Consider the following 21,774-nt stretch of genomic DNA (forward strand, 5'->3'; position numbering starts at 1 on the left):
ATTAGGTAAGGTAAATTGGCTTTCCTTCTTTTTATTTTATTATTTTTAATTTTGTTATTATTATTATTATTTTGAAAACTAGATTCACCCCTAAAATGTGTGTGTATATATATATATATATATATATATAGTTGCGTCTGCTCAAAACGAATTTTCGTTTTCAAAAACATTTTCGGTGAACCCCCTAGAAATGTCGCTCGGAATAGGCTACTCATCAACCACCACACCCTCGCATACGTCTGCCGTTCGAGAGCTAGACGGACATTAAATTGTGTACGGTTATGATCATAACCGTACAAGTTGGTAGCTGGTCTATAGTTGAGCTATAGACCACCAGGGGCTTGGACTGGTCTGGTTGATCCAACGCTGCACCGCTGCTGTCGCCTTGTTTGAACATTGCCAGCCTTGCAGCTCTGGTGTTGGCGATCTCCAGCTCGGTCCTCTCTGTCACCACAGTCATGCTGATGTAGGTCCCGGCTGTCCGGCGCGTCAACCTAAAGGTAGTGAGGTGAGGACGGTCTCCGTTCGGCGTTGGGTCCGCGGCTTCGGAGGAGCCGCATCCGGTGGAGTAGCCATTGGTTTTGGTGTCCCCTACCAGCAACCATCACCTACAAGCGTAGAAAAGTGCGAACACAATTATTGTGTGTTTTCACATGCCCAAAACTATACCTAATGTCATAGCTCCAGGGTGGGTGGGGTGGGGGTTGGGGCTGTCTAGACGGTTCGTCCTCTGGACAGTTCGTCCACCGGACGATTCGTCCACTGGGTTCGGACAATTCGTCCACTGTATTTTCAGAGAGCTGGACGATTCGTTCTAGGCGCGTGCGCGGGGGGGGGGGGTTGAACCCCTCCCCCCGCTCAAGGCGAATTTTTTTTCATATCCCGATTTTTAATGTAATTTCTTTCCAAAAATAATGTGGTCAGAAAGCAGCTCGGCTAGCCAGCAGAAAGCACCTCAGAATAGCCCTAGAAGGGGTCAATTTTTCAAAATTTTCGGGGGGGGGGGGGGGGGGCCCCCAGGCCACCCGCCTAGGGCTTCGCGACTGCAGCGCTCGTGGTTTCGGGCTTTGCCAGAAACCTCGATCCCCCCCCCCCCTGCAAAATTTCCTGCGCACGCCTGCGTTCACGGTACCTATTCAAAGGGTACTTCAAACAATTTTGTCATTTAAATCTATATGTGAATCATATAGAAGACTATATATATATATATATATATATATATATATATATATATAAAAATATATATATATATATATATATATATATATTAATTTAATTTGGAATAAACACGGACAATATTTTGAATAAAAATTATCAACAAAACAAGTATATCCATCCCCAAAAATTCGTTAGAGTTAACCGTAAAATGTAAATACAGTGCGTACAGAATGAATTCTTGTAATTTTCCAACTGCAGTCAAACTAAATAAATTCCAATAAATTAACCCATTTTTAAATTTACAAAACAAATGTGTGACCCTCATCAAATAAACAAGTGTGTTATGCTCGAAACTCCGTCAATAAGTATTATACTGCGATCAAATAAGTTCAGACACTTCTAAGTGGAGGATTTCTACTGCACCGCAATCGGTAAGTGTGTATGGGCGGGGGATGGGGTTGGGAACGTGTTCGACGATATATTTATAAATGTATATAATTTGCATCCTATTATTTACATTAATAACAACAGCACTGAAGGACAGTACCCAAAGGCCTCGTCATTAGATTCGCTCAACGTCAAAGGTATATTCCTCCTGTACTTCAAAGCATTGCCTCTATAGATTTCAAATAAGTATTTTTCGTATTTTTAAAATTGTGCATGGGGTAAGAGGCCCCATGGTGGAGCTGTTATCCCAGCCCTGGGGTGAAAGGTCCAATTACCAGATATTATTCGGTAAATTAATGTAAGGGAAAAATCTTGTGGACGATGTGTCCAGAAGTAATTTTTGGTCGTGGACGAATTGTCTGTGAAAAAAATTGTCCAGATGATGAATCAGCCACATTGGTCGTGAACGAATTGTCTCCAGTGTATTGGTGGACAAATTTCCGGTGGACGAATCGTCTGTGGACGAATTGTCCAGGGGATGAATCAGCCGGATCCCGTGGGGCTTAGGGAGGGAGAGATCGACGGAGCGGGTACACATGTACATCTTCATAGTGAAGCGGGGTGATCTATTTTCTTAATGCAGCAAGGGATCTTTTATTTGTACTTTCCCACAGACAGAACAGCACATACCACCGCCATTGACCAGTTTGTGGTGCATTGGTTGGAACGAGAAAACTTCAATCAGTTGAATTCATCCACCGAGATGGTTCCTTTGACGTAAGACGAAAAGTAAAAGTGTTTTGGAAATAACAAAGAGATACAATTTGTTTGTGCAATCTACAAATCAATCCACTTGTAAATAAATAACTTATAGTAAATTACATAGTATGAAAAAAATGCGATCCCTGTGGGACGGACTATAAGCTTAGTATGGACTGTAGGTTCACAGGCATACAGGCCTACGGGCTCCCATTTTTGTTACGGAGAAATCATACAATTTTGTGTATTTTAACAATTTTGAAAGTCTTTCGCAATCCACGAACAACGGCCATTAACCCAAAGTAAGTGAAATAATAATGTTTCGTGGTGTCCATGTTAATACTGACAAAAATAGAAATATGTGTGAAAAACTATGTCGCCTGAAGCCGCACACCTTGAATTTTGAAACAACGACCTATCCACCAGTGATACACACACCGACAGAACACGATGCTTCAAAAACACTACATCGGGAATCACCGACAAGACGACCCAGGTTACGGAAATTGCCGAAGTTAGGGCATACTAGTAGTACATTGTCCTTTCAGAAAGCATTTGCACAGCAATGGTTCAATGGCTGTGCAAGCGTGGCCTTTAAGTCATTAATTAAAGTGTATAAAACACTTATCTATGATATCTTGTTTAGTAACAGCCGATCTTACAAGGCATCCACGTCTTGTGGCCAAAGTTAGGCGGAGATTGGTAAGTTTTATCGTTTTTACGGCACAATAACTTTGGGTATGGGCAACTGCTTTCGTTGGGTAAGATGGCTTCCGATCTATAGGCGTCTGCTGCATGGTTAATCTGGCTAATGTCGTGTCGGACTGATAGGAGTTCTATCGTACACGCCTCGCTCTAGACTCGACGCGATGTTTATATCTGGCTAACGAATGCGCGATTTTACTGTTTGCTACAGGTCGGGGTGCCACGTTTGACTTTCAGGAATTGCAAAAAGTTGTCAAAGGACATGTTGCGCGTTGCTGATTCCTGTGGCACAGAGCACCACCATTTATGGTGACCGCACCGGTCTATACCATTGGCTGCGGCTGAATGCCATTGATTGATGATTTTGACCTAGCGTCTGCAGTCTGAAATGTCACATGTGTTGTTAATTGGTGTTGTTGATAGACTATGGTGGTTTTGTTCTGAAACCAATGCAGTTCTGAGTTAACTTTATTCATTTGAATTGTAGCATCTTGTGTAGGCCTATTGCTTGTGACAGTTTTGTGTAACAAATTGATTGAATTTATTATTTAAAACAAAATTTAGTTAAATGTATTTATTTTATGTTTTAGTTGTGATAAATTTTTCATGATATACTTTGTACAAATTTGTTTTCAAGTTGCAACTAGTTTTCCCTTTCTATATGATCAACGAGTGAATTTTGCAATATGCAAAATACAAACTCCAAACTCAAGTGAAGGTACTTTTAAATAAATTTTATTTCAAGTTCATGTCTTCACACAATTATGTATATTAATTTTTAGCAAATAAGCATTGTGAAAACAATGTGAACATTGTCAAATGTTTGTGATGTAACCAATAAAAGGTACATGTATCAGGGCTTCTAGAATTTTTACAAAATCCACTAGCCATGGGATCAGTGATTTTATAAATTTACTAGCCACGATTAAAAATTCACTAGCCCTACTTTACTTAAGCTAATACAATTTTACTAATTAATAGTAATAATCGGATATGTCACCTCAAAAGGGAGATAGAGCTTAAAAACACTAACATTGAGTGGTGGTGGTGTGGGCAGGATGTTCATATTTACAAAATAGACGTAACTGCAACATTTGACCCAAAACAAAATCACTAGCTGTCGGGCATGACAATAGTAGTTATTTACTAGCCCAACATTGAAAATCACTAGCCATGGGAGTGGGGCTACCATAATCTAGAATCCCTGCATGATTAAAAATCCACTAGCCCTTCTTTAGTTAACACAGTTTTACCAATAGTAATTATTGGATGTGTTATCTAAAGAGATTAAAAAACCAATATTGGGGCGGGGGTGGTGGCAGCATATTCATATTTACAAAATAGAAATAAAATATTTTCTAGAACCATCTCTCTTATCTCTGAAAGCCTGTAAGAGCAATATTTGAGGAGGAGCACATGCTATAGAGGGAGAAAACAACCACACTTTGGGGGTTTTAATATGTAGTAGAAGAAAAAAGTAAAGGTTTTTGGCCCCCCTCCCTTCTTTACTTTTTGGTCACATTAGTGTGGTTTTACTGTTTATAAAAATCCTCAACTGTAGCTTCATTCAGAAAGGTACAAATGTAGAGTTTCACTCCATGTGATATCCCACTGTTGTGTGTTGGCTCTACATGCATTTTTCTCATCCCAACCAGTGTACCATAACTTGTCAAAGGCAGTGGTATTTTCCTGTCTGGGAAAGTGCAGGGCAATTCCACGAAAAATGATACCCCTGGAGTTAAATTTTCCCCCCCAGTTATGCCATTATTTTTCACATAGAATTATTTGTTAATAATCATTAAACCATAAAATACTCCGGTTTTAATTCAAAACTGTGTCATGTGACCTGGTGGCCATCTTTAATTTGTGCTATTTTCTCCTAAAAATAGAACCCAATTGCACTGAAATCTTTTTTCAAAAATGTCATTAAAATTGGATAAATATGATAACGGTAAGTATTGCATTTTGTTTCTAAGATCTTAATGGTAATTCCCAAACAACACAAATTAATAAATTAGAATAGATTTTTATGAATGTAAACTTGAACTTATAGCATAACCTCGTTGCGTCAGTTACCGTTTGAAGCTTAATTTTAATATTGCCCTCCAAGAGTGCTACCATATATTATATATTTTTATATTCTCTTAGGTGTGCCATGGTTACACAACATGGCAACATAATAATCTAAGTGGGCACACCAAGAATTAAAATTTATTGGTAACTGACATATATCTCTCTCTCTCTCTCTCTCTCTCTCTCTCTCTCTCTCTCTCTCTCTCTCTCTCTCTCTCTATGTCATAACTGACGCAACACAATAACACATAACAAATTTTCCATTGTTATATTTCTTGGCGAATGTAATGTAAGATTGTGAAATGTGTTAATTCTCAAACTAGAGCGAGTGCTATAAAAAATTTAACAATAAGTTTCAGAATTTTCTTGACCTTTGCACATGTAAGTTTTATAATTTCTGTATTATCATATCTGTGTAAAACTATAGAGAAAAAAAAATAGTTTTCAAGAACTGCAAATACTGTCACTCCTTAGAAGTTAATCTAAAGATGTTTATTTCACTAAATTAAAATAATCATGACTTGGTTAACACTGTTTTAAAATAGATACATGTATGTAGATGATAGCAGTTTCACAAGCATCAGTGCGTATACCCTTATACTTCAAGATATATATTTTATGGCTTTTGACGTCAGATGCACATATAATTTGTTTCATTAGATATATTGTATTGCTTGTGATGTCAGAGGTAGACATTATTTCATTAGCTTAGATTAATATATGTACAGCACCGTTTATTGTAAACAGTATCTATAATGTTCAGTAATAATTACCAGTAACACAAATTTAGAATTGCAGTTTCATACATGTAGTGGCAAGTCACTTATTTTGCTATTTTTATATTTATTTATGATAAATAACTACATATTAGATGATTTCATACATAATCTTTCATAATTAGCTAAAAGATAACATTACACCATACTGCCACAGTGGTTTCCCATGAGTTCTTGGCTAAAATTGTAAAGTACATAAACAGTTTGCATCAGTTATTCAACAAAACATCCAATCCTTTGTCATTGTGGAATTGCAACTCAAATTGAAAATGTGATTTCACGCAATTAACTGTTGGTCACCTGAACTTAATTTTGTAATGATATAATTCTTTTTTACCTGTAAATGAAGTTATTTGGTTGTAATGTTTTATGGGCATCTAATTTAATTCAAGAATAACCTTTACATTTCAAAAGATAAATAAAATAATAATAATTTTTTGAAATATATTATGTAACTATGAGATTGCGCCTTTAATAGTTCTAAATAACAAATGTCCTTTCATTTGATAAATTGGTTACTACTCCTGAAAGTATCCCAAGTTGCTGATGTTTTTAGTAGAATACCTCCCAAGACAGCAACCTAGAAAATGAACGAGAATCAAGCACATTTGAATGAAGATAGAAAGATGTCGGAGAGGGAAAAGAACAAAGAATAGTGAAAAATGGAGCAAAATTAAGTGAAATCATACCAAAAAAATGAAAAAAGACAGGACAATATACTGAGAATAAAATCCCCCCGATTTTTAAAGAAAGAATATGAGTTATTTACAATATCTGCCTTATTCCCATTGATTTCTTACGAAACATTTGGTTCGGTTCAGTCATTTGGTAATGTCAAAGAAAGTGAATGCAGTATATATACTACTCAAAAGAATTTAAGGGTCAGACGATATTTTCGACATTATTTTCTGAATGTCAATTATATTAGCTAGACCATAATGTCACGCATGGTATTGTTCCATTTTGACGAAAGTGGGTCTAAGCAACCCATAAATGAATTAAAATCCACTGTCGTTGACACTGTCGACTAGTTCTAATGGCGAAAACATGCTTACATTTGCACGTAAATTAGGGCGAAAGCGAAAGGTCTCCTAAGTGCCCATAACTTGCTTTTTCACAAAGCGCTTCATTTGCACGCTTTGCATGTGTATTCCATGTTCCCAATGCTGAATTTCCGTATAATTGGAGCTTGCGTTCGTGTAGGGTGCACACTCCAAATTCGACAATGGTACGACTTCAACTGACTATCGAAGATCGAGGAAGGGCTATTGCTTGGCTTCAGGATGGCAATACACAACGAAATGTTGCTATGAGACTTGGTGTCAGTCAGAGTGTCGTTGGCCGACTGTGGCAACGGTACCAACAACGAATTCTGTTCGAAATCGTCCACGTTCGGGAAGACCCCGGAGCACTACAAATAGAGAGGACCGCTACATCACCAATATGGCTCTACGTCAACGCATAACCACTGCACGCTGATTACGTGACAATCTGCGGACTGCGACTGGAACTCGAGTGTCTGATCAAACCATACGCAATCGTCTGAGAGCCAATAATCTACGCTGCCGTTGCCAGGCTGTTCGACCACCACTCCTACCACGTCACAGAACGGCCAGACGACACTGGTGCACGCTTCATCTGCGGTGGCAACGTGTTCAGTGGGGTCGAGTGATGTTCACTGATGAGTCCAGGTTTAGTCTCCAGTTCAACGACGGTCGGGTTCGTGTCTACAGACGTCCTGGGGAGCGCTTCGCTGCCGTTAACGTTAGACAACATCACCGGTTCGGTGGTGGCAGCGTCATGGTGTGGGGCGGCATCTCTATCCACCACAGGACCCCCCTCTATGTGGTGGATGGCAATCTGAATAGAATCCGCTATCTGAATGAGATTATCCGGCCGTTGGTTCTCCCAGGCCTTCAGCAGATTGGTGGCGGGGCAGTTCTGCAGGATGACAATGCCAGACCCCACCGTGCCAGGGTGGTACCAGACTTTCTCAGACAACAAGGTATCGCCAGGATGGATTGGCCAGCATATTCGCCTGGCTTGGCCCCAATAGAGGAAAACCTGGGACGAATTAGGCAGGAGAGTTCGGGATAACCATGCCCCTCCGGCCAACCTTCATGATCTGGTTCAACTTCTTATGGCAGAGTGGCAGGCCATTCCCCAAGAGTTCTTCAGACGTCTGATCAACAGCATGAGGCAATGATGTGTCGAGTGTATTCGCGCCAGGGGTGGATTCACACACTATTAAACGAATGTTCTAATGTGTAAAATCCATGTTTGACAACCTTCAACTTTGACAGCATGTCATGTACTTTCTTGTATACAGTGGTGTTTATTTTTGGTTTTTTGTAAATATGGAACAATAAATAAAAAATTTGGTGTAGTTACATCATCAATCTAATACACTCTGAAACTTATTTGGTTATAAATTTTTGACCCTTAAATTCTTTTGAGTAGTATATATACTTGGAAATTGCAAAAAAAAAAAAAAAAAATCATTACACTTCCAATCAAGATGCACATGTAAACGTAAGCTGTTCTCTCATTGTTGAGGCATGTGTGCAGAAAATTGTTATGGGAGTGGGGGTTTAGACTGGCTGGCATTGAAGGTGCAACTGCCCAAGTTACTGGAGGGGGGTTGGAAAATTGTGAGAACTTGATGTCCTAAAATGCAATTTCTTGCATTCTACAAGTAAAATTCATCCTGACAAATGCAAGTACATTGTATATGCATATTAAAATAATAATAATAATTTGCTTTGAGCAGGCATAGGGTTGGGAAATGGGGGGTTGACCCCCAACCCACCACCCTGAACATGCCCCTATTGTTATTTTTTTTTTAAAATTCCCTTTTAAGATTTATGTATTTCTTACAAATTAGATGAACCAGTTGCCAAAGACAAATGTTTTATTTTTAAAATATGTTTTTATTAGTTTTATGATTCGCAAATGTTGCATCAGTTACCTTTAGTGTTGCGTCAGTTACTCATTAAAAAAAAGTTAATAAAAAATTCCTTGTAGAAAACTTAGTTCTTTTGTTCTAGTGATCATATATTACTTGTGCACTACATTTCTATATATACCTGAAAACTTGGTGATTCAGAGAATTTTGGCAAATTCAAAGACGTTAAATATAAGTTCATTTGTGATTGTAGCTGCACTAAGACTGTATGCAATGAAATTTTCTCTTGACATGACTTTGTCACAACATATTTATTTCAATCAAAAACACTTAAGAATTTTATTGAATATTTTTTTTTTTTAATAATAATCAAGATGTTAAAAAATGTCTGAATGTTGCGTCAGTTACCATGGAATTGCCCTGCATATAAAAGATCTCTTGCGGCTAATGGAAAAATGTAGTGGGTTTTCTTTGATTAGACCTACTATATGTCAGAATTACCAAATGTTTGGCGTCCTATAATCGGATTAATTAATCAATGTTCTCTAGTGGTGTCATTAAACAAAACAGGTTTTTTTGGTCACAAACTACAATTATCTCAATGCATGTCCCTTGGTGGACCATTTCTCTGATAATTTGATAATTCTCTCTCCCCCCCCCCCCCCCCCCCCCATCCCAACCAGTCTCCAACTAGTATATCAAAAGATGTGGTATGTCTTGTCCTGTCTTTTAGAAAATTTATATAAAATATCCTTTATACCTCATGGAATAATGTAGTGGGTTTATTATTTTTATGTCACCTAACCTACATTTTCATGCGTCATCTGTTGTGCATAAACGTTTCACTTTTTCGACTTCTTCTCAAAAACTACATGTACTTGACCAGTTCCAACCAAATTTTGTGGAAGTTTACCGGTACTTTGCATAACAGATACAAATTTGTGTACTTGATCAAAAACAAACTTTAACTTTCAAATGTTACTTTTACTATGTGTAAGTAGTGTGTTCCTTCAATACTCGGATGAAGCTGTCTGCTGAGTAATGGAGTTGTAGCACTACTACATTTGCTTTTCTGTACGTGGGTTTTGAGCAATTGTCTTGATCTCACATTAGTTTTTATTTATTTTTGCCTCTCACATCACTGTTTAAATTTAGTGATTTTCTGCATTGTTTTTGACCAATCTAATTAAAATTAGCTCCACTATTACATGTGGATCTAACACCAGCCAGTTGGAGCTCATGTCCACCAATCAAAACCTTACTTGCAGAATCCTGCCAGTGATTTAAAACTAACAACACTGCGTAGTCCCCAATGTCCAGATAACATTTCGTCTGTAAATAATAATTTAAATATTGACCAATCACACTTCACCTTTTATAACGTTATTTGGGAGCATACAAATTCTAAAAATATCGGGCGAGTCTATTTTAGTGGCCGCAGTACAGCGAACCATACCAATACGTACGGGGTGGGTTATCAGTCTTCAATTTTACATTAAAAATTATTTATTTTATAAAATAAAACATGTTTTACGGCATTCGTAATTCACACAAAACATGTCGTATACCCTCAGGATAATTCGGATTGTTTTCAAATTATTTTTAAATCACTGGCAGGATTCTGCAAGCAAGGTTTTGATTGGTGGACATGAGCTCCAACTGGCTGGTGTTAGATCCACATGTAATAGTGGAGCTAATTTTAATTAGATTGTGTTTTTGACAGTCTTTAAAACATCAGCATTGAATTTCAGCCTCAAAATGTCCACATTACTCCTTAAAAGCAGATGGTGTCAAATTTCACAATATTTATAACTTTCCACCTCGATTTACATTCAAAGACCCAGATGAAATGTGGTGCTGTAAAACATTATTTTTAACTCAAGGATAGGCTCTATAGTCAACACAATCTTTGTAGCATTGTGTGCAGTCACTCTTGATGTTATCATGAGTGTTGCAATGCTAATTTGCTGCCATACATTGATAGCACTGCTTCCAGCTATTTTATGTATTTTACAGTAATTTAATAATTAATATATTTTCTGTTTTAGACAGATTTGACAAATGAATCCATTCTAACATAAACGTTTTATGTTAACAAACAATGTTTTTATATTTAGTTTGTGTAACTAATATCTAGTGTCTGAAAAATAAGAGCTATAAAACTTTCAAATTTAGTACAGTTAATAAATTGTTCTATGTTAGCTGTTGATTGCTTCAAATACACAGTAGCTGATAATTTTTCCAATGATTATCGTTATAATATACAATGTGTATGTAACCGTTATCACTTCTATAATACATTATACTAATTAATTATTTTAATCTAATTAAGGGCTCGAAATGCAGTGTGCGTGTAACTTTTAAAACTGGGTGCATGCTAATATTTTTCAAGTACTGTGTATTGCGTATACTAGTATCCTGTTGTCTACCAGATTCAGACTCAAGTCGTTGAATTTTGCGTATGCATTTCGTAATCTGTTCGCCACATGAAAACGATAACTTTTATCTTATGGCTCATCCATTTTGTATCCCATAATCCTACTTACAACAATGGCGCCCTTTCGGTCATTTCCGTGAAATATATTTGCGAAAATTGCCGGCAATATCTCGGTTATATCAGTGAACGGTATTAGGGAAGGTGGTTGAGACCGACTTTGGGGTATCCACGTGCATAACACAGTTGTTGTCGTCACTGACAAATTGAACTCTGCCAGATCTGTGATCAATACAAAGTACCATAACTGCCGTGAACATTTTCGACCTCGGATATGGGCACTTGATCAGATGATTGCGAACGTGCAGGTCGCGTAGTTGACTCAAAGTCAGTCAGTGATTATTTCAATCGCAACTTCTCGTTGAATTCCGTAGGCTAATTTATATTATACCAACAAATCTTATCGAGTTAAAAAAGTTGATAACTTGCTTAATACAAAACAAATATTTGTACGTCCAGCATGGATGTCAGACAGTGATACTGATAGTGACAATTAAGACAGTTAAATTAAACAGAAAATGATAATCAACACTGTAATCAAGGTAATGAAAATAGTATTTTCCTCATTGTTAACAGGATTTACCTTATTTTTGGTGCATGCAGAATTTTAATGGTGCATGTAACATTTTTTTTTTTTTTCATTTCATTTCTAGCCCTGTAATTTAGCGTGCTGCAAAGTGCATCAGTATTACTGTACATATAAATATGTATACAGTAAACTACACTTACATAATGAACATGCTTAGAATAAACTACTGCATAGAACGAACCAACCATAAAGTCCTGTTTTATCTCCCTATACATCAGTAACCAAGTTATGCATATGTGTACAATGAACTACTGCTACAAGAAACTAACTGTCATGGTCCCTTCTGGTTCATTATAACAGTACTTTATATATATATACAATGTACAACAATTTTAAATAACTGTATAATGTGACAGTTACATAAGATTCATATTATTTTGGATATAAAAATACACATACCTGTACAAAAAGAATACCACATAATTTTTAAAAACATATTTTACAATAAATTATTTAGAATTTTCTTAGTAATGCCACTTCTTGGATTTAACACATTCGTTTGTACCCAGTATGAGCATGAATTCTGTTGATGTGTGTTCAACACACAAATTAATTCTATATTTTTTTTAAAATTATGAACTTAGTTGAGATATCTCACCTGCAGTATTCAAAAGGTTCATATTACATATTACAAGTCATGGAATTTGGTTAGTGATAAAGTGTATGAACCCTGTTTTAACATAACTAATTATAATTACTTGGACGTTGTTCTGTCAATTCTGATTTTATTTCGCACAGTACAATAAAGTAATTATAAAATTTATGTTAAACAGTTTAAAGAAATCTTAGTGTAAAAAATTTTAATTAAAAAAAAATATGCAGTGATTGGATTTTTGTTTAGTGACCAGAACTTTGTGGACAGTCAGTGACTCAGTGTGAAATAATCTACCATGCCAGTGTGAAGTCATTAAAATGTGGTTTACATTATTTATGACATTTGTTTTGTTGTTTTGATTTATTTGTGTAGTTTTATTCCAATGACCATGGAAGTTAACTGAGATAATAAAGGTAAGTACTGTGGACAAAGTGAAAATTCAGGTGGACAAGTGAAAAATTTTGCTTATTTCTATCACTGTGTTGTACCAGTCCTACTTTTCCCTTGTATTTTTCTACTTTTGTTCTACTGTCTCTGTGGGGCGGGACTTAGCCCAGTGGTACAGCACTTGCTCGATGCGCAGTCGGTGTGGGATCTATCCCCGTCGGTGGGCCCATTGGGCTATTTCTTTTTCCAGCCAGTGCACCACAACTGGTATATCAAAGGCTGTGGTATGTACTACCCTGTCTTTGGGATGGTGCATATAAAAGATCCCTTGTTGCTAGTCGAAAAGAGTAGCCCATGAAGTGGCGACAGCCGGTTTCCTCTCTCAATATCTGTGTGGTCCTTAAGCATATGTCTGACGCCATATAACCATAAATAAAATGTGTTGAGTGCGTCATTAAATAAAGCATTTCTTTCTTTCTTTTTTACTTTTTCTATATTCTCATTCCTACTTTTTCATTAGGGTGTACTGGACAGCCTGAGTCTTCAGATATGTAAAGGTCAACATATGGTTTATCTAATTTATTAATGTTGGGTTCCCTGTTTGGAATATATAGTGTATAGTATAGAGAAAAACATTTAAACAGTAGTTTCCTCAACTTCTTAAAAACTACTCTACCAATTCCAAGCCAATTTTTTTTTTTAAATATCATTAGCATTATGGTGACACAAATGTTTCACCATATTTGTGAATTTGTTCATTCTGACCCCACCAAGGGGAAAATTATGCCAGTTTAAAAACATCTTATTCTCTACAAGTTTCCAGAAATGCTATAACCGAATAACATATGTAACGGTCAACAGATGGTTTATCTAATTTGTGATTGCAGGGCTAGCTCTGGGTAAGCAGAAAATCTCGCCAAATTATCTACTAAAGTTCAGAAACAGTTATTTTCTAAGAAAGTATCAATTATTACATGAAATTAATTTGTCAAATTAAAATAAAATTAGTCAATTGTTTTTGAAATTTGCAATTGGCGAATTAGGTGAGTGCCAGAGCTAGCCCTGTATTGTCATTAATGGCAGATGCCATGTTTGTCCACCACTGGTCCAGGGAGGGGGGAGAAGCTAGTTCACTATAGTTCTGTCAAGATATGCATTTAAACTGATTTTTTTCAGATCTACTAGACCATTTCCAAATAAATTTGGTGGGAAGCTTCCTTGACTCATGGAGAAAAAAAATTGTGAATTTGGTCATTCTGACACCCTTCCTGAGGCCTGAGGGTGGGACCCAAAAACAGAGAATACTGAGCCAATTTTAAAATATATTCTTCTCCTCTTTTTATAAATGCCAATTCTTGACACATGAACAAATATATTTTTGAATTTAGTCATTCTTCAGGGAATGAGGGGTTGGGCTCAAAAGGGGAAAAATAAGCCAATTTAGTAAACGTCACCCCTCTCCAGGCACAAACAAGGAAATTAATATTAAAGAAATTCACAACTTTGATAAACATCTAATTACATTTACATATTATATGTAGACTATTCCATTATATAGCATTTCTGGAAGTAGCGCAGATTTTAAATAGAAGACATGATGATCAAATACTGGGAGTCTCCCATGGAAACCAGAAGGGTTGAAAGATCTGAAGTGCTATTGAGAAGAAATGCATTTAAACTGTAATTTTTTCATCACTAGACCATCTCCAAGTAAATTTGGTGGGAAGCTTCCTTCACTCATGTAATTCTGACTTTCCCCGGTCTCCTCCTCCCCCACTGAAAATTATTATTGTTCATTCCATAATTCTGGTAAGTGGGGTCAAATAAGGCCCCAAATATATTGGCAATAGTACCATCACTATTGCTATACTATCACAATAGTATTTTATCGCACATGGTAGTCAAATGGACAGACAACCTCAACTGGCTGTGAAAAATCTCAGTTATATGTACAGCGCATGTTGCCATCTCCACTAGAAATTTGACTGACCTAGACTTCATTTTCCGGCATCGTGGTTAGGCCATCAGTCTACAGGCTGGTAGGTACTGGGTTCAGATCCCAGTCGGTTCAAGGGATTTATAATCCAGATACCAACTCCTAACCCTGAGTGAGTGCTCCGCAAGGCTCAATGGGTAAGTGTAAACCAATTGTACCGACCAGTGATCCATAACTGGTTCAACAAAGGCCATGGTTTGTGCTGTCCTGGCTGTGGGAAGCGCAAATAAAAGATCTCTTGCTGCCTGTTGTAAAAGAGTAGCCTATGTGGCGACAGCAGGTTTTCTCTAAAAAAAACTGTCAGAATGACCATATGTTTGACGTCCAATAGCCGATGATAAGATAAAAAATCAATGTGCTCTAGTGGTGTCATTAAATAAAACAAACTTTATTTATTTTAGATTTCATTTAAAGGTTAACTTAATTAAATAAAGTTAAAACCAGACAAAACTATTTAGGCAAGTCATAATCTGTTAACAGATGTTTTCATTTCCAATTTAAAGACAAAACTATTTAGGCAAGTTATAATCTGTTAACAGATGTTTTCATTTCCAATTTAAAGGCTATTTCAATATTACAATTGTTTCCATTGAAAATCCTGCATTAAAATTGTGTTTTTGGGCTAAAAGAAAAAAAGGAACCTAGAGTTACCTTGTTTGATTTGTGTATAGATTTCATACTAAACACATGAAAATTAGATCACATATCAGGTGTTTTTGTTTTTTAATGCGAGTAAAGTTTGGAATTATGTACTTTGTAAAGCTAAGATTCCATTAACGCAGATGCAGCATGCGTGATGCAGCAAAAATTTAACTGCATGTAGACACACGAGAGTGATTCCACATGTCCGGCTGCGGATGCGATTTGTCACACAGCTGCGAATAGCTGCAAATGCGGAAAACTGAATCACTCCATGTAGCGATTCGTGCGGCAACTGAATGCATCACGCATGCAGCATCCGCTCACCACGTTAATGGAATCTTAGCTTTAGATGATTTGCAGTGCTTACAAGTTATATGAAGTTAAAAGTAGGAATAACACATTTTACTCTTCTTCTTTTTTCTTCTTTTTTTCTTGAATACATTTAATTTGCGGTATTTAGATTTAAACTGTATGTACAGCTCATAGTTGATAATTTTATTATAACCTTTAAAGAAAAAGTGAAATACTGAATTAGTCTCACTTCACAAGAAGAGCATGGGCGTACATAGGGGGGGGGGGGTTCTATGGGTTCGACCGAACCCCCTCTGAAATCGCTTTTTTTAATAATTTAATATATCTGACATTGATATCTGACATTATATTTACTCAACATAGAAATATATGCCCAATATCTCTGCAATCTATTTTGGAACCCCCCTTTTCAAAACTCAACATAGAAATATATGCCCAATATCTCTGCAATCTATTTTGGAACCCCCCCTTTTCAAAATCCTATGTACGCCCATGAAGAGGACATGATCAGTTTTGGTTATTACATGTTTGTTGGTCTCTTAATAGCCATAATTTAAAATCTTCTGGAGTGTTGTTAAATATTTGTTTTATTTTCTTCTATAAATTTATGTAAATTGATAATGCAGTCGAATCCACTTTATTGCATATCGGTTTATAGCATAAATCAGTTATTTGCATATAATTCGGCTGCACAGGACCAAATAGCATTAAATCAATACAAATTATGTCGCATATTTGAATAGCTTTATAAAGAAAAACATCGGTTAATTGCATACGAAAACCAAAAAAATCTAGAAAATTCCATCATAAAATGTTCCACAAACCTTTAATATTTTACCAGAAACAATAAAAACTAGTATTAAAAGAAGAAAAAGTAAGTGGTTACTAAGACTGGCGATGTACAATGTTGACATCTCGCACAACAAGACTCATCCTAGTGCTTATAGCAATGTGTTCAAGTGTTTATTGCAGTAATCCTGGGCGATTATTGCATCATTTAAGTCTTGATGGCAGGATTTCAGATGTAATTTGCCCTTTGTTACATAATTACTTAAAACAATACTGACAAAGAAACTACTATGTTGACAGAACACAAAAACCTCCCTGAAGCTGTGGAATAGTCCATTGTTATTTTTATGTGCCATGCCTTAGCTTAAAGGATTTGTGAACAGCGTCTAAATATTGTAATTGTGTAAATATATGATGCCAAATATAACTAAAAAAATAATTTACAAAATATATAAAAATTATTTCACTATTTAAAAGCAGTACAATTCGTAATTCTGACATCGTTGGGAAATATGCATATTTTACCGGCAAAGATCGGCAATTTCCGTGATGACGTCAGAGACGCTGTCCAACCGTGAACCGCTATTCAATAGCCTATTGTTTGCCATTACAAAAGCGTGCTTTCTTCGAACAATACTGAGTTAAATTACGGAATTATCCTTTATAATATGGTTTATTGTGTGGCATGGGGATGTCAAAACCAATCAAGAAAGGGATCAGGAATCAGCTTTTTTAGATTTCCGCCGGAAGGTGATTCTAGAAGGAACATTTGGATCCATCGGTGTCAGAGAGGTGAGAAGGGATGGACACCAAAATGTACAAGTCGGTTGTGTTCGGCACATTTCGAAAAGGATGCTTTCGCTCGGGACCCGGTTGAAATGGCTAAGATGGGATACAGCAATGCAAGAATCTCGTTAAAAGGCACTGCTGTCCCGACTGTATTTACCAACAGGGAGTTTGTTGAAAATTCGGTAGAGATGCCGATTCGCCGCCCTAGGTCTGCTTTCCAGAAAAGACGCAATGCCGAGGTAAGTTTACCGATTTTAATGACAGTATTAGTTATGAAAGATTGTTTTCATATTTTTTTTTTCTTTTAACAAAAATTTCTTGCACCCAAGAGACTTTGTTGAGAGTGAACATTTAATTATTTCAGTTCAGCTATAGATTATTATATATACGACAACAGGCTGGTAGGTACTGGGTTCGGATCCCAGTCTGAGGCATGGGATTTTTAATCTGGATACCGACTCCAAACCCTGAGTGAGTGCTCAGCAAGGCTCAATGGGTAGGTGTAAACCACTTGCACCGACCAGTGATCCATAACTGGTTCAACAAAGGCCATGGTTTGTGCTATCCTGCCTGTGGGAAGTGCAAATAAAAGATCCCTTGCTGCTAATCGGAAAGAGTAGTCCATGAAGTGGCGAGAGCGGGTTTCCTCTCAAAATCTGTGTGGTCCTTAACCATATGTCTGACGCCATATAACCGTACATAAAATGTGTTGAGTGCGTCGTTAAATAAAATATTTCTATATATACGACAGCCGTATAATTTAGTCTTGAATTTTATATATACGACTGCCGTGTATAGAGACTTGGCAAATGAGGGTTGGCTATATACATGGCAAATAATTAAAAATATATAATTTCATGACAAAATAAAGGCGAATACGCTGAAATTAAATAATAAACAGTCAAAACATGAACTCACACATTTATTATTATTATTATTTTTAAATTTATTATTATTATATATATATATATATATATATATATATATATTTTTTTTTATGTTGGCAAAATATCGTCACAGTGGGGGCTGTTGTTACAGCAACATTACATAAATTTACATGGGGACCCGGGAGTGGTCTCAGCGTTACTGGTATATATATATTGAGTTTTATTCCCCTTGCAATTTTGCGCATTTGAAATATGACTACATACAGCAAAATAACCTTTTACTCACATAATATTTGCGGTAAAATTCACTTTTTAAAATTTTTATGTAAGCAGCCTCCAAATTGTAATCGGTAAAAAATTATTAAGTTCAAGCTCTCTTGATAGTTTGTAGTTTTCATAGTTACATGTAGATTCTCTTTCAGATAATCTACGTCAGCAGCTGATCATTTGTAATTTTTATTTTTATTTATTTATTATTAATTTATTTCATAACTATTATTATTAATTTTTTTTTAAATTATTATTATTTTTTGTTAGTACTGTAGGGGCAATATTACGCTATTCATATGTCTATGGAAAACGAACCCAAAAGGATCCGCTAGATTCATATCCTCTCCCCCCCCCCCCCCCACACACACACACACACATTCACCTTATCAGACCATGTACTGTTCGTACAGTACTTAGTATACATGTATTCCTCCTGCTTCAGATGGTTCGGTAATATGGATCAATCAAATACTTATTTACTGCCTATATACATGTTTGCTGTTAGGGAGACGGGGGGGGGGGGGGGGGGGGGATTTCCAATCTGCATTAGATTTTGTTTACCTAACCAGATTAATAAAACTAATAATTTGTTTATGAAGCCTTAATATTTAATGGGGGTGGGCCGGTGCAAGTACATTGTATTTCAGATTTTTCATTGGTTTTATGAAATACATATATTAAAATTAAATACGTTACTAATACTTCAGTACACGCTGTTTGCAGGTACTGTCAGAAATGGTTGCCGTGAACCTTCCTGTTGGTATAACAGAGACCTCACAGACAGATGGTGAAAGTTACACCGAACACGAAGAAGCCAGCTTTGAACCCCCTGTTTCGGTGTCACAGCCAGTTACAGCCACAAAAAAAACACAAACAATGACTTTGAAACCGAAACAAAGAACTCGCAGGATTCAGACATGCATTTTACCAACTTCTGTTAGTGTTGGAGTGCAATGTGAACTGTTGGTAGCCCCTCCAATTTTATCAACCACTCAAGTTGATGCTGCTACATCAGATGAAGAGGAAGAAGAAGAAGAGGATAGTGATGTATTATGTAATGCAGATTCTGACTATGAACCAGAAAGTGAAAGTGAAGATTCAGAAACTTGTGACAGTGATACTGAGATGGATGACAAAGCCTGGGAACTGATTCTGATATTGACTTATGATAACACTGAAAAAGACTTGGCCATGGCAATTGTGTCCTAGAATAAATTTAATAAAGATAATTAAATAGGATTAGTTTTTACTGTATTTTGTATGTCACATTTGAACCACTGTATTTTAAGTTAACATTAATTATCACTGCTATTTATTTATGTTAAAACAATAATTAAAAAAACCTTATAGAAACTGCAACTAACTGCATCACTGGCATTGTTTTCAACAGAGACAATTACCATGTCTGAGGTAAAAGTTGACAACTATGAACTAATCCATTTGTCCACCCTTCTCAGTGTATTACTAGTTGTCAATTAATTCATTGTTACAGCCACTCAACAGTTTACAGTCAGTCTATTATGTGGTAGCTTGCCCCATGAAAGAAATAAACATCATTTTTGTTTTTCACTTGGGAAGGCTACATCAAAGCAACTGCCAACCAGAGTGAAATTGACAAGTGTTACAATGTTTTAATCTGTTACACTGCATTGGGGGGGGGGGGGGGTAGTTTGAGTTCATGTTATTACATTTGAGTTGAATCCTTTGTGGGGGGTTTTCAAGAGGTTTGACCCTTCGTGAACTTACAGCAGACTTGCAGATAAAACTATTTTTAACTCATAAATTATTTACAACATTCATATTGGGTCTTTGTTTCTAGAATAAGATGCTTACAGGCCTATAGGTATGACATCTGGAGTGGGGAAGGCACCATCTAGTTGGGGGGGGAGGGAGGAGATAAGCCAGATTTTAATCTATATGGAATAGGAAACCCCCCCACATACATTTGTGGGATGGGGGGGGCACAGGCCTCTCCCCCGGTTCCTACAGGGGGAGGGAGGAGGGGCGGGCACAGTTCTAGCTTACATCGTGTTAATAATTTTATTCATTATTAAATATTTTAAATTTTCTAATTAATTAATGAAATAAGCAAAATAAACACTATGCTTCTTATATTTTGTTCAATGCACAATAGCATCTCTAACAAAATATACTGTAACATTAGTACACTGTAGCTGAAATCAGTTGACAATTAAAAGTTGCTAATTTAAGCTATGTATATTTCACCTGCACATGGAAATTGCTCTTTGCCAAGTAACACAGTTTCACTACTCAACACCCCTCAGAACAATAGGTGTGAACTGTGGAAAAGCCGCGTGCAACAAACTGCAACGTGAATATTAGTAGCTAGACATAGCATCAATAAACACAACCACAGATTTGTAACAATGCAGAATTAAAAATATTTGATCTTACAACATTTATACTGTTATTTTATTTATTATTATTTTAAAATACATGTATAAACAAATGAAACACATACACATATTGGCATTCAGACACTTTTCTGCAGTTAAAGGAGTAGACAATTAAGGCATTTGGCCTGGTATGCATATTCAACGATATATGATACACATTATTGCCTAATATCAATACGTATAATCGTATAGTTAATTAATAAAACGGTTAAATGTGACGGCTATTATATATAACGGGCGCAGCCATTTTGTACCTTCCCAGTGAATACGCCCTCTGGCGAGCTGGTGGTTACATAATACTTAACACGTAAAGTCAGGAATGAGCCTTAGAACTAGAGAAACACAATCTACCTGTTTTTTGCGGGATGATAAATAGTCATGCATTGCAATGTTCTGTAATAATACACATCCCAGTAAGCCAGCAATAAGTATATCAATATATACATATATTATTTTTCAATACAAAATAAAATACCATTGTCAAAGTGGCTACACAACAAGTCGAAACAATTAACAATGTTTTGCCCATGCATTAACATACGTACTAAAATGATACATGGAGTGTTTTCTTAGTTAATTGGTCTATGCCGTTTGTCGCTTCTACCTGTGATTCCTAATTGGCAGGTGTGTATTTGATTGGTAACCAGACGAGCCAATTAATTGACGTTGTCTAGACACAAAAATACATACCGGTATTGTGGAATATTACCTGTCGCCCCTAAAATTGTAATGGACATTATTACTGTAAATAGTTCTATAAAACTATTGATTAAGTAGACTATTCCATCTAAAACCACAGAACTGACCAATTACGTAGTCCCAAGTCAGGTTGATCAAAGAAAAG

At 36.4% G+C, this 21,774-nt stretch overlaps 2 protein-coding genes across 2 annotated transcripts in view; both read left to right on the forward strand.

Annotated features, from left to right (window-relative positions):
* The first annotated feature begins 2,871 nt into the window (after positions 1-2,871).
* Positions 2,872-21,774, forward strand: part of LOC121388062 (zinc finger protein Xfin-like) — a 39,440-nt gene continuing 20,537 nt past the window's right edge. Inside the window, exon 1 of the mRNA XM_041519266.1 lies at positions 2,872-3,006. The gene's annotated coding sequence lies outside the window, so the exon portion shown is untranslated. The remainder of the gene's footprint in view (positions 3,007-21,774) is intronic.
* LOC121389108 (THAP domain-containing protein 5-like) lies at positions 16,602-19,722 on the forward strand. The gene is made up of 2 exons (XM_041520723.1): positions 16,602-17,595; positions 19,237-19,722. The coding sequence occupies exons 1-2, from the start codon at positions 17,236-17,238 to the stop codon at positions 19,720-19,722; spliced, it is 846 nt and encodes a 281-aa protein (XP_041376657.1). The 5' UTR covers positions 16,602-17,235.

Source organism: Gigantopelta aegis, chromosome 14 (genome assembly GCF_016097555.1).
Source record: "Gigantopelta aegis isolate Gae_Host chromosome 14, Gae_host_genome, whole genome shotgun sequence".
Taxonomy (NCBI): Eukaryota; Metazoa; Mollusca; class Gastropoda; order Neomphalida; family Peltospiridae; genus Gigantopelta; species Gigantopelta aegis.

Excerpts from the sequence above, each read along its gene's own strand:
- LOC121389108 (XM_041520723.1), top strand. The coding sequence starts at position 17,236 with ATGGTTTATTGTGTGGCATGGGGATGTCAAAACCAATCAAGAAAGGGA. Across the intron at positions 17,596-19,236 it reads AGAAAAGACGCAATGCCGAG|GTACTGTCAGAAATGGTTGC; the intron begins GTAAGTTTACCG and ends CGCTGTTTGCAG.